Source organism: Gymnogyps californianus, chromosome 6 (assembly GCF_018139145.2).
Source record: "Gymnogyps californianus isolate 813 chromosome 6, ASM1813914v2, whole genome shotgun sequence".
Classification (NCBI taxonomy): domain Eukaryota; kingdom Metazoa; phylum Chordata; class Aves; order Accipitriformes; family Cathartidae; genus Gymnogyps; species Gymnogyps californianus.
The window spans coordinates 23,445,359-23,459,219 of record NC_059476.1 but is presented as its reverse complement, the minus strand read 5'-3'; the positions used below and the strand labels follow the sequence as shown (position 1 = coordinate 23,459,219).

The following is a 13,861-nucleotide window of genomic DNA, read 5'->3' as shown; positions in this document are numbered from 1 at the left end:
AATTCATGACTGAGGAGAGGGATTTATAATAAATGTCCAGTCTTTAAAAGCCTAAGAAATTAAAATTGTACTCATTTTAACAGCATTTTGTTTATATATCTGCATGGTAGACCTAGAGTCCAGGATTTTTCATTCCCCGTAGTGGAAGCCTGAGGCAAAGCTGAGAAGAACTGCACACATCTGGGAATTTCTTTGGCATTTAAAACAGTAGTGTCTATAGCCCCGTACTATTGCTTCTCTGCATGGTTCCTCACTGGTGGGCTTGAGAAATTGCTCTGGGAGTCTTGAACTATAGTGTTAACTGGGAGGCTGAACTGGTTGAGATGAACTCCTGAGCAGCTGTGCTTTGTAAGCAGGGGACAGGCATGGCTAGTGTTTAAGGAGAGAGGACTGGGAGCTGGAAGATATTTGTGCTACTTCCAGCTAGCCAATGAATTTCTTTGTGTCTGCAAAGAAATCATGCATCTGCTCTGTGACTCTGTTGTCTCATCTGTAAAATGAAGGAGGAGTGCTTTCCTGCTGCCTGTTTTCTGGGGGACTGAGCTGGGAGAGTTCCCTCAGGTGGAGAATGCTATCGTAGTGCCAAACCTAGAACATTATCACAATGTATTCATAACCTCTTCATTCAGCACCAGTTCTTCATACACAGTCTATTCTGGGTTCACAAGTGTCATTTTCTCTTACTTTGCATGAAGCTCTCAGCAAACAGAAGTAACCCACTGGTGTCCCTCCCCCTTTTCTGTGTTTTCCAGCTCCACGTATTCACCCAGCTACCATGCAGTGAAGAGGGAGTCAGAACCAGCACTGGGGGACCCTGCTGGCTTGGAGAATGAAAGGCAGATTTACAAGAGTGTGCTGGAAGGTGGAGATATCCCGTTCCAGGGACTGAGTGGTCTCAAGCGACCTTCTAGCTCTGCTTCCACAAAAGGTAGGTGGTGGTCAGGGCACTAACCTCTTCTCCATTCTGCACAGAGTGTCAAAAGCCAGGTGATATGGGGCAAACTGCTGCAGGGTTTAGAGTTCTGTTCAAGCCAGTTGAGGTTTCCTCTGCCCTTCCCTTTTGCCATCCCCAGTTTTCCCTCCTTTTTTCTCTCAGACCACACTGGCCAATATTTTTCATGACCCCTCTATCTGATCCAGGTTCCTCTTCCCAACAGGGACCAGCTCCTTCCATCCAGCACTTCAGCCACACCCCACACCCTCATGTTCTTCCTCGAGGCTGCTCAGGCTGGCCTTGCTATCCATCCGCTCCCACTGCCTTGCCATGCTAGAGCCTTTCTCTGCCTTTTCTGCTCTTCCTGCTGTTGTATCTCAGCAGGCCACACCATGTCTGCTGGCCTGGCTACGCTGGTGTAGCTGGTGCCGTGTGCTCCACAGCCTCCTGCCTGCAAGGGGTGTGCAGAGAATGCATGGGACACTGTGAACCAGCAACGCCCTGCAGGCTCTGAGATGGCGAGGCAGCAGAGACTGCTGCATCGCCTCCCCTTTCCTCCCCCCATCATGGACTCTCTAGAAGATTAGGACAAGGAAGAGCCTGACTCCCATCAGGGAGTTGTAGTGGGGAATGTATCTCTGAGCCAGCTTCAACCTAAAAATGGCTTGAGATGGGGAGAGGACTGGGGAAGCAATGCATTGGGTTTCTGAACTGCTCTCCCTAAAAATAGTACATCACACCAAAAAGGTCTCTCTCTGTCTCTGTCTTCCAGCTGTTTTTCAGCATTATGTCAGGCCTGTAGGGCAGGGAGTCAAACTGGATCTGAACAAAAAAATCTGTTCAAACAGTTATTGTTTCCCAAACTGCAGTTGAACCTGAATGGTTATTTTGACATTTGAGTTTGAACTCAAATCAGAAACAGACCTAAAAACTGCAGTCTAAGCTGAACCCAGACTGGATCTAACTTTAAAAAAAAACAATTTCCTGATCCGACTCCTTGATTTTTAAAGCAGACATGGCCAACCACATTGTCTGAAGGACACTCAGCTTATTCCTAGTATGGGGAATCTCTAAGCAGGCAGCTCTTGGGCAAGGCCAGCTGATGTGGCCTGCTTGTGCTAGCACAGTCAGCCACCGATCGTCTTCTCCCTCCCAGGAATAAACTGTTTGGCAAGCACTGTGGTGAGACCATAGTAGGTGTGATTACAGGCTTGGTATTAAGCCATTTTTGCAATGTTAGTGCCTCTGCATTCTTGCTGACACCCTGATCCTGCCCAGAGTTCAGTTGCCCTTTTCCATGGTGCCGCAGCTTCCCTGGAAGCTGCTGATGCTTAGCACTTTTTAGGAGGGTACCTTCAAAGTGCTCCAGATCTGCTTCCAGCCAAGCCTCTCATTTTAGAGATGTTAGCAGCACTTCACCTACTCCTCTAAGCGCAGCTTGTTGTGCAGTTTCTTCCTGCTTTTCTTTATGTTTTGGAACTTTTGTTTCTTTAAAGTGCATTTTATGAAATCCAAGCATGTTCTTTCTCCTTTCTCAATAGCTTTCTAGCACTTAAGCTAACAGGTTGTATTTATTTTATTCTGCATGCTTACCAGTGGATCGTAAAGGTGGGAATGCTCATATGACTGCACCCTCTTCAGTTAATAGCCGAACCTTTAGCGCTAGTCATGCTGGTATGTTAGGTCACGCATGTAAACATAAGAAGCCCTTATCAGCTGCAAAAGCCTGCATTACTGAAATCCTCCCTTCTAAATTCAAACCCAAACTAGCAGCTCCAGCTGCTCTTGTGCAGGACAAGAAAGGTATCTTGCTGTCTCATGAGAAAGCTCAAAGCTGCGAAAACCTTCGTAGCTCCATTGCCTTGTTTGATAATAAAAAAGCTTTCATGGTAGACATAGGGGAAAGCATAGAAAACATGTTGATGAAGTCGAAGCAGGAGTATGCCATCAAATCCGGCAGTACCATGAGCCTGCAGGAGTATGGCACCAACTCTAGGAAAGGCTACCTGCTCCCTGCCTCCAGGAAGAGTGGGATGGAGTTTACAATGCTGTATAAAGATATGCACCAGATCAACCGGTCCAGGATCCATTTGGGCACAGTCTCCTCCTGCAGCGTGAGGGATATTGCATCTCAGTTTGAGAATGAAGCAAAGGACAGGATGGAGCACAGCCTTAGTCGAGAGGATTCAGAGCAGATCCCCAAACACACCGTTTCCTCCCGTATCAGTGCCTTTGAGCAGCTGATCCAGAGATCCCGATCAATGCCCTCGCTAGACTTTTCCACTGGACAAAACAAATTCACCACTTCTCTCCAGTCTAAAACTTGTCTGAGTTCTGCCTACTCTGCAGAGTTTCTTCTGGATTTGCCAAAAGCACACCAAGAAGAGAAGGATGCTGCCAGCTTGGCAGATAAATCCTCCCGCTCCTGTAGCAACGTGGAGGACACGGCTTCAGATGTCAGTGATGCCATCCCTATGGACACACTTTCAGCTTGCACGGATGAGATAGATCTCCTCTCAAATGCATCCAATGACAGCGGCAGCAGCAGCAGCAACCTCAATGGGCCTCAGAAGCATAAAATCAACAGATGCAAAGGCGCATGCCCAGCTTCCTACACCAGGTTCACTACCATCCGAAGGCATGAGCAGCAGCAGGCCTCCAGGAACCCTGATTCCAAAGGGGATGTCTATGGGGACAGACACATGCTCCCCAGAAACGTCTACCTAATGAGCCCACTCCCCTTCCGATTGAAAAAGCCCTTCCAAAACAAATCCTGCAGGGCTCCACCCCCAGACTGCCCGGGAAGCCCGGCAGTGCCCAGCCCTGAGAACCCAGACGACCCCATACAGCTGCAGGGAAGCGTAGGAGACAAGAGTCACCACTCCCAGCACCAACTGTGCTCCAGAAGCAGGCCTCTAGCCCCCAGGCGCCTGTCTTCCTTTGACATTGTGGAGAGGCTTAGCTACTTCCCCACCATGGGATCTAGCCGAGATAGCTTCATGGGCCAGGCTGACACTCCTGACTCCTTAAACAATGGGAACCCTGTTCCATATGCCCTCTGTCACAGCCTGGACACAAACAACAACCCGCAAAGTGAACTTGGGACGTACCTAGGAGGTGGCTTTTTGTGTTCTTTACCAGTGTCCCTTCATCTGTTGTCTTGCTTCCTTTCTCCTCCCGTTTTCTTCCACAACCCTTGCATTTTTACTCCCCACCTTTGCATCCCCTGGCTCTCTGTTTTTTTTCCCCTGGTGTGTCTAATGTCCTTTGCGTGTCTTGCTGAGCATTTTTGTTCAGGACTTGTTAACAGCTGCACTTCTGAGAAACGATTTCCGCTGCCTTTCTAATCACATCGGGTTCAGTTTGTCTGTCAAGCAACTCCAGGGATGCAAGAATCTCAACATGAGATATTTCTAGTCCTATATAATTTGCACACATGGGAATATAAAACAAACCCAGATGATTTGCTTTAAGGAGCAGTTTCTCAAGGTCTAGTTGTGTGTGTGTGTGTGTGTGTATTAAATTTTTCTCAAGAGTAAAATGCCAAATCATACTTTGATGGCAGCGAATCTTTTCTTCACAAAGTCCTTCTATGTCTTTACACTTTCCCGTGCCGTTATTTTCTCCCTGTTTTTGGATCTTTGTTCACAAGTACAGCCCAAAAGGGAAAAAAATGAAAATGGATAAATTATCGACATCTGATTGGCAATTTGGTCAATGGCAATTGAGAATCCTTACTGTCATAATGGAAACAAATTGTTTAAAAATATCTATTTTTTTCCTTTCTGGTTATGCTAGATAAATCCATCTGTATTTTAACTTCCTTATGTTGTTTCAAAGTAGATTCAGAATCACCAAGGCATTTTGCATCAGTTGATTACATGGAAACTCCAGAAGAAATTATCCGCAGACGGCATGATGATAAAGAGGTAATGCCCTCCTTTATGGCCTAATAACAGTTGTAGCAGCTCCACACACAAGAAATATAACATTCAGCCTTATATAAGGACAGCTTGTATGCCCACAGCTATGTGTATTGGAAGTTAGAGCAACAAGCTGGAACTAGTATGTTTTAATTTTAATACTACCTCTGCCACTGATTTAATGTATATGTGTAGTCCAGTTTAGCTTTTGTTTAAAATGAACCTGATAGTTCTTATTAATTGCACCAAATGATATATGGGAGCTTTAAAGAATGTAAAAAAGTTGGAGATGCGTGTGAGAGGTAGTACAACATCCCAGTACTCACAGATGAAGATGAAATGGTTATTCTGTGAGTTAAGGTTTTATTGTTCTCCAAGAAAGCCACTTGAGTCGGTATTAATCAAACTGGTGAGAACAGTATTTTTCTTGTGGGGGTCCTCAGGTTTTGAACAGCAAATGTAAGATATTTTAAGCTATCAGAAAGTGTGAAGTTTCCCCCCAGTGCAAACTAGAATTCTTTATAGTGTCTCAAGTTGTTGACAACAGAATGTAGCAGTCCTTTTTGAATTGGCTGGGCAACACTGGGACAAGCCGAAATAATAGGAAAGCCACACAGACTTTTCAGCACTTTGAAATATGGTAAAATATGTGCTTTGAAATATGGGAAAACCTGCTCTTAATTCCTATGTGAAAAATACATTTTTGCTGTCTTCTCCTGTGAAACAGTTAGTAATCCCTCCACTTCCAAAATCCAGCAGGAAAACTCGTGTAAGAGCAAAACTCTGAATTCACTAAGACCTGCTGGCTTCAAATGAGTTAGCACAAAGCTGAACTCTTCAGCCTACAGTCAGCCCCAAAAGGTGGAAGAATCCTTCTGCCCAGGTACTCAAGAATGCACATTTCCATTAGTGTGCTAGAGACTTCAGAAGTCCAAAATAATTCTTTGGGGTTTATTTACTTTATTTTACAAAGTGTATTACATGAGCCCAAAGAAAGTATGGGAGAACCTGATACCTGAAGGTGGTTAGGCACTCTCCCAAGCTCCTTGCAAAGCTCAAGGGAGTTTGGTGCCTCAGAACTGACCTGTGGGGCTGATTCAGGTCTCTTGGAAGTCAATGAGAGAAACTCCTTGTTGGTTGAAGGGGGTTTGGGTCAACCCTCTGCATTAACAACAGTCTTCTTAGAAGCTCCCAGGACCTGGCCAAAACTTAGAAAAACTCCTTGTTGACTTCCATCAGCTTTGGATCAGATCCTCTGTATGAGCTGGATTTCAGTTATGCGGTAATGGTGATGTACCTTCTCTGCTTGCAAAATGAAAGGGTATTGTGTAGTTAGTAGAATCAGTATTTTATGTTGAACTGTAAAATCCCAACTATTTGCTTTGACCTCAGAAATGTTATTTAAGTCACATTTATGGCAGCTTTTGAATGCCTTTAACTAGATGATTTACTGCCCATTTTATGCAATTTTATGGCAGAAACTTTTAGAGGACCAGAGACGGCTTAAACGTGAGCAAGAAGAAGCTGATATTGCAGCTAGAAGGCACACAGGGGTTATTCCAACGCACCATCAGTTTATCACTAATGAGCGATTTGGGGACCTCCTAAATGTAGACGATACAGCAAAGAGGAAATCTGGGTCAGAGGTCTGTTTTAGTTACCTCAGTCTGCTGCTTGACCCAAAGCAATATTTGCCTCTCACAATGTTGTGCTTTAGGCCAACATTAGCTCTTCAGAGAATGTCGTTTGTTTTTTTTCCACCTTCGCCTTTCCCATTCTGGCTTCATTTAGATCTGCTTTGACTCTTGTGCCTGGTAAATTAATTGATATCTCTATACCAAGCTGCATATGTTAAAGCATGCCTGCTGAGAATTGCTGGTGCACACCTGTGATGCATGCCTTTAAATATCAGCTACTTTTAGTGAATCAAAGGCATTCTACATCTTTTGCATCATATTGCTACATTGTCTTCTTGTCTGTGCCTGACGCTTAGAAACTTCATGTCTTGTTGATCCTGGCCATGTGACTGTCTCATAGGTTTTTTTAGAAATAGATTGTTTCTTCTCCTCTTGAAAGATGCTTAATGCCCTTTAGAAACAATTGGAAAAAGTCTCAGCATGTTTCACTACATATGACCTGGTCAGTCTTTCTGAAAGAGGCAAAGGAGGAGGTAGATGGTTTTCCCATGAGCCCAAGGCACTTTTTCCGAGGGCTGGATGCTAGTGCAGGTGTCCTGGCCAAATGCTTTTTCCTGCCTTAGGGATTGCTTCTGGGGCTCTTGACAGCGGCTCTGTTTCCCCAGAGGCGCTGCACTGCGGTGGTGGGTGAGGTGGTCACCATGTGGATGGAGTATGCTTGTCTGCCCTTCATGTAGTTTCAAACGCTCTGGTGCCACATGAATGTGACTACTTCTTATTTTATGCTCTATTACCGAAATGACTTTAAAATTGTCTGAATATTTTGTGGCTATTCGAAAATCAGCCAAGTAAATCAAGCTTTAAAGCCTAGGCTTGCTGTCAACGTCCTCTTCGGCTTTATAGCCACTGAAGACATTTTTTTAGATACGTGCTTAGTTTATTCATATTTCCTCCTCACCTTTGTCTCTTTCCTACCAATTTATACAGACTACATGGGTCACATTGCAGGGTTCAGCAGGGCCGGGTAATAATCAATAAGAGCCACATCAAATAAAATCCTGCTCTTTTTTTACTAGCTAGTAAATTTTGCTTTTCCATTCACATGTCAAGGGAAATGTGGTCCCGGAGCCCCAGTAACTGTAGTTACTGGAGCAGCTTTCATTCAACAGGGTTTGTCACATTTAAAAGTTTACTGCTGTTAAATCCATTTCCTGTAGAGCTCTTATTTACTGTTATACCAGAAGTTGGCACTTTTTGCCCTGGTGGGAGAGACCCATCCAGTATATTTGGACTGTAGTACCAATTGCACACAAGCTTGTAGCAGAATACCTGCATTCAATTTCTTCCTCAGACTAATGTTAGCTATAGAAGAGTTTGGGTGCTTTTCCTCAGAAGAGGGTTGAAAACCTAATTATTTTAATGTGTTGATTTTTTTGATCTGTAGATGAGACCTGCTAGAGCCAAGTTTGACTTTAAAGCACAGACGCTAAAGTGAGTACAGCTTGTTACTACTGCCTTGAGTGTTCTTCCTCTGCTTTTTACCCTAGGATGCAGCATTTATGAAGTGTCGTGCAATTAGATTCATGTTTTGGGAGTGTCTTTCCAGCAGCTCAAAGCAAAGGTGTCCATAGTAAGGCAGGGAAAAGCAATATGAATCTTGCAGGTTGTAGCCTCTAAAGGACCTTTAGGAAAATGTCTTCTTTATCAGCGCGTCTGTATTCCATGTGATTTTTAGGGCAAACCTGCATTCTTTACTGGAACAAGTGAGTGCTCTGCTCTGAGGGTGGGTGGAGCCATGGGAGAGCACTCTACCTGATGTTCCTCCTCACACCTTGTAAGCAGGACAGCTGGGTGAGACCTTTCGCCGGCAGCTCTGTCACTACCCTTGTGCTGGAGACAGAAGGGATTCCCCTGCGTGACATCCCTGGTTGCGCTCTGATTTAGGAGCTGGAAGAGCTGTGTTAGTCAGTAGCTCATTGTGTAAATCTGCCATACAGATGGTCAGAAGAACATAGATATGCAGAACGGCAGCATCCTTTTCACTGTGCTGAGCATAACCCAAGGTCAGCAAGGGACTTAAACAGATGGCTAGCTTTAAGCATGTAGGTGGGCCCTTGACTCAGGATTTTCCTGATTCAGGACCTGTAAGGGTACAGAGTGGTCACTGCTCCCCTGGCATCTGTGGATACACCAGCGGATGTTTCTGGTGGCATTGTTGTACCTTCAAGCCCTGTTGTGGTCCCTCAGGTGAACCACAGAGCACTACTCGTTCTTTTTGGGGAACACTGCCATGAAAAGAAGGCCTGGAAGGCCTTTCCCTCTGTATGAGCCTGGAGAAGCTGTCATTTTAACATTGCTAGGGAGGGAAGAAAGAAGAACAGAATTCAGTGAAGGACCTGCTGTTTTTCTTCTCAGGTGCTAATGTCCTGGGAATATTTTGTTACATGTTCTATAGGTGATGTTTTGTAATGATTTACACAGCATCTCCCCAGCACCTGTAATAAAACTGAGGCAGATGTAAGGTGTAATTGTTGTGTCCCTTGAGCAGAACATACCAGAGTGCCAGACAAAAGTAAAGGAGAGCTTGTGAAAATCATGTTAGGAAAGGCTGGGTTGTTTGTTTTCCTGTGGGGACCCAAGTAGTTGGTTTATGAGCCTAGTACAAGCTGCCCACAGTGGGAGTTCCTCAAGCTGCAGACGTTCATAATTTTAGCACTGAAGACTGTAGATTGAAACCCCAGTTGTTAGCCCAGGTGAGGTCAGTGGTTGCACAACCGCCGGCTGACCAGAAGTGTAATCGTTGCAGGATCAACATTGGCGTGTGAGGGGGTTTATCTAATCAGCAAACTTGCTTCCATTAAAATCATGTGTCTCTTTGAAAGGCACTTGTGACATGACCTGTTTCAAAACAGGAATTGAGCACTGCTCACCGTATCCAACATGCAAAGCAGCCAGTGGCATCTTTTGCTTGAGCTTGACCCCATTGCTGCTGGAGGGTATGTGGTTAGTAGGGCCCTTATAGGCCAGCTTTTTTGACAGGATGCCCAAAGAGCAAGAGAGTCCTTGCACATCACAATATGAACAGGGTAATTCTCAATATGTAGCTTTCACTTTGGGTGGAGCATGATTTATATCAACAGGGCTGATGCAGACCTTGGTGCCTAGGGATTGCTGGACAGAAAAAGAACACATCCGTTCTCCAGTGAAGTTCTGATGGAATGCTTGTGTTGTTAACAGGGAACTTCCTCTGCAAAAAGGAGATATCGTTTACATTTACAAGCAGATTGACCAGAACTGGTATGAAGGTGAACACCATGGCAGAGTTGGCATCTTCCCACGATCATACATAGAGGTAGCTGCTTGCAGGTGTTCTCTTTGCCCACTCCCTTTCTGCCAGTGACCAGTTTATGGGCTTTTTGTATGTGACTCATTTGATTCTGTTTGTTCATTCTAGCTCCTCCCACCAGCTGAGAAAGCTCAGCCCAAAAAGCCATCACCATTGCAAGTATTGGAATATGGAGATGCTATTGCGAAGTTCAACTTCAATGGGGATACCCAAGTGGAAATGTCCTTCAGAAAGGTAGGACTTTTGTTGTGCTGATGAATTGAATCCAGACAAATGCTGCAGTTTTTTAACACTAATAACTTGCAATTTCCAAATGAAACCTCCAATAAGATGAACTCCGTATTCGGGAAGGATTCCTTCTCATCACCCATGTTTTTACTCCATAGTCATTATGTAGTGCATTGCAGTGAGAGTGTTGCAGGTAAGCTGAATCAAGAAGTGCCAATTGCTTCCTTAGGGCTAGCTGAGAAGATACTTTGAGCACAAGTGCTGGAAGCCTGGCTCTGCAAGGCAAATTCGATATTTGGTGACGTCTACAGTCTGATCCTCTCTAGTGGAGATGCACACAGTCACGTAAGAATGGCAATACAGAAAAGAAGGAAACTGGGTTCACCTTCCTTCGTACTACAAGCCAGATCATTGAGCACAGGCAAGCAAGGTTCTGTGGTATTGAAGTGACTGGCTAGACCTGACTGCAGAGTGAAGGAATAGGAATGGGATGTGTAATGGCTGTTCAGAGCAACGTCAGCCATATTTAGATTAAGTAGCAGCACTTCTCCATCTCAACCAGCTTTCTGTTTTGATGCTCAGATTAGATCTTGTCTGTCTTCTCTTTTAATTATACATGAAGGTGGGGCTTGCAGTTTATATTAAGGATCTGGAAGTCACTCCATCTGTCAGCAAAACAGGAGAGAGCATAGAGAGACCTAGTTTAAACTGCAGACCTGTGCATACTCCCTGTACACCTCATACCCCTGAGAGTCTTGTGGTCAGCCTGAAACTGCTGGTTTCCATTTTTTTAACTGGCTTTAGCAAGTAGGGTCTTGAAAATGTGAGTATAACTGTGTCTGCAGACAGCCCGAGTCAGCACCAGAAGATCTGCGTTTCCTCCTTCTCTGAACTGAAAAATATCATTCCCACCCAGAGGTTAGGGTTAGGACCACATAACTAGGAAATAGGGGAGGCTGAGAGCCACCAATTGTTTTAAGTCAGCTGCAGCGAGATTAAAAATGTAATCTGATTTGGAATGATGAAATATATTAAAATCATTACTATTCCTTCCCATAGGGTGAAAGGATCACGTTGATTCGACGAGTGGATGAGAATTGGTATGAAGGAAAAATCTCTGGCACCAATCGCCAAGGCATCTTCCCTGTCACTTACGTGGAGGTGCTCAAACGACCAGTGGTCAAGAATGCCATTGACTATCCTGACCCACCAATGTCCCGCTCCCCTAACCGCAGCATGACAGCTTCACCACAGGTATTTGGACTAGATGCAGCTGCTTACAGCACCTTGCAGAACAGAGGGATGTTGCCATTGCTGTGCAAGAAGCAATAGCTGAAAAAAGCTGTAGCTAAGACTAGTGTTTTGCGCAGTAAAAGCCATGTGCTCCCTGCAGTATGCTGCAACTGCAGGAAAAGGTGATGTTTCATTTACCAGAAAGGTTAATGGTCATTTGGGGATTTGGAGACTCAGCTTTTCATCTCTGATCTGTAGCTTGAATTCAGGCCAGGTTGAAAGGGCTACACTTCACAGCCATCTGAATAAGTTTCACTGCCAGAGTTGGGATGAATTGGTGATCCAGCTCCTCCTGAGTGCATGTTTACACTTTACAGACCTCCACTGTGATGAGTGAATTTTTTATTATGGCTATTAAAAAGGTGTCACAGACTGTTATAGTCTGTAGGAGTCATTATGTTGATCCCAGTCAGCTTGAATCAAGCTGTATACTTAGTCCTAAATGTTCCAGCTCATGACCAAGGTTTTGGGAGACAGGGTCAGGACAGGCCTGTATTATTTGAAATTGGTGCTAAATGAACTCAGGTTTTGAGAGCAGGCCAGTCTGGGATCTTCCATGAATATTAGATTCACTATAAACCGTACTGCAGTTCAAATCAGAAATCAAAATGGTAGCAGGTAATTGTATGGGAATCCCAGAATATTTGCCATGGAAAACATATCAGGGAGGCAGTGAGTCTCTAAATCCCTTTGTTTTGCTCTTGTCCTGCAAATACTCATGCTTGAAGGTCAGCATACGTGTCTGGGTCGCAGCCATGAGGTTCTGGTGCATCCCCCTCTCACCCACAGGACTGAAGCAAGGTTATTCTGAGGTCAAGACTGCAAGGAACAAAAGTGGAGAATTGGGATCTGGGAGGAAGGGATATACGGTACAGGATGGATGGGAAAGGCTGCCATGGCTCATGCCTGGTGTCTGTCTGGATCTTCCCTAAAAGGAGTGTTTTTATTCTTAGCCACTGTGTAAAGAGGAAAGACTTGTTGCTTGTTTGGGGTTCCCTGTCAAAGTGGACCTCAGCTGAGCTTTTCTGTTTGAGCTTGGCAGTCTCTCCATAGCTGTGGCCAGTCTGCCACCAGCTCTCTGCAAGCTTCTCCCTTTGATGAAAAGGATCGTAGCCACCCTTTTTTGGTTTCCTTTGCTATTCTTTTGATTCCTCTTCTTTTGATTCCCTAGTAAATCAATTCTCTCCCTTACTTTTTTGCCTAACTTGGCAGAGGACTGAGAAACACTGATCAGTGCTAACGTAGCTGATCTCACTGACATCGCTGGTGGTAATAGCTAAGGGCAGAACTTGGTTGTGTGTTCTGCATTTATAAACATAGGACCTACTTTAATCACCTGAAGACCAAATAGCCACAGCTGGCTTTTTTTATCACTTTCTCCTCCACAGCTTCAGCAATGCAAGTTTCTTGAGGAGCAGGCATTGCTCATGCTAGAGTTGGATAAAGTCAAAATTCATTGCAGTAGTGAATTCTGACTGGGTCCACAGTGTGAGTTGCTGGAGACCCAGCTATTACTGCCAGGCCAGTCAAATGCTGCATGCTGCTATCATGGATGGTGGCTTCAGCTGCCCTCTGAGGGACTTAGGGCATACGGTATGAAGTCTAAAGTCTTCCACAAGACGTTTTGTGTCTGGGATCCTGGCAAAGGCTGGAGAAGGGTATTAGCAGCACAGATACAGACTGGACTCCGTGGTTGGAGTAGCCGTGCACAGCACGTTCTCCAACACGGTGCACCTGTCCATGGAAAACTTGTGCACCATGCTTGGTCACAGATCTGCTCCTCTCCACACTTGCTCTCTCTCCTTTTACTTTTACTCTGTCGTTTTGTATTTTCCTTTTTTTTTTTTTTTTGTTCATTTCTTTCTTTTTCTCTCCTGCTTTTGTCTCCTTCAAGTCTCCCAGCTCTGAGCTGCTCCATACACCAACTCCTCCGCCTTTGCCTTTCGCACGCCGCACCTTGTCTCCAGAGGTGCAGGCGGTCACATCTGAGTGGATTGCTCTGACTGTGGGAGTGTCTCCTAGCACCACTCCTGCCATAACTCCTCCATTGCCTCCTCCGCCTGAAGCCTCCCTCTCTCACACTGACTATCTCTCGCCTTCTGCTGCAGCCAGCCTTTCCCCCACGGTCAGCCTCCACCATTCTCATCTCTCTGGCTCCTCGACTCCCAGGTCCATTAAATCCCCATTGCCCTCTTACTCATCCAGACCTCAGTCCTCCTCTCGCAGTTTCTATCAGGCCGCTCCGCAAAGCGAAGAAAAGTTTGTTGGCTCCCCTTCTCCCAGCGTGAGCTACTCCAGCTCCCTCGCTGGGCAGTGGAGAGCCCCAAAAGCGTCCTCGCAGAGCAGCGTGACACCACTGGCAGCCAAGCCTGGCTCCAAAAGACTAGAGAGGGCAGCAGCAACCCCGAGCAGGGTGCTCATGCTGTTCCCAAGGTCTCTGTCGAGCGCTGCCTGAAACCATCCCAACTAGACATGCGTGCGAGCCCAGAAAAGAGACGTG

The 13,861-nt window shown here is 45.4% G+C and overlaps 1 protein-coding gene across 1 annotated transcript in view; it reads left to right on the top strand.

Annotated features, from left to right (window-relative positions):
• The window catches only part of SORBS1 (sorbin and SH3 domain containing 1), a 119,706-nt gene that overhangs the window by 91,803 nt on the left and 14,042 nt on the right, over positions 1 to 13,861 (top strand). The window contains exons 19-26 of the mRNA XM_050899426.1: positions 753 to 928; positions 2,531 to 4,051; positions 4,778 to 4,863; positions 6,336 to 6,503; positions 7,939 to 7,985; positions 9,732 to 9,846; positions 9,949 to 10,074; positions 11,128 to 11,322. Of these exons, the coding sequence (XP_050755383.1) occupies positions 753 to 928; positions 2,531 to 4,051; positions 4,778 to 4,863; positions 6,336 to 6,503; positions 7,939 to 7,985; positions 9,732 to 9,846; positions 9,949 to 10,074; positions 11,128 to 11,322 (2,434 nt within the window). The remainder of the gene's footprint in view (positions 1 to 752; positions 929 to 2,530; positions 4,052 to 4,777; positions 4,864 to 6,335; positions 6,504 to 7,938; positions 7,986 to 9,731; positions 9,847 to 9,948; positions 10,075 to 11,127; positions 11,323 to 13,861) is intronic.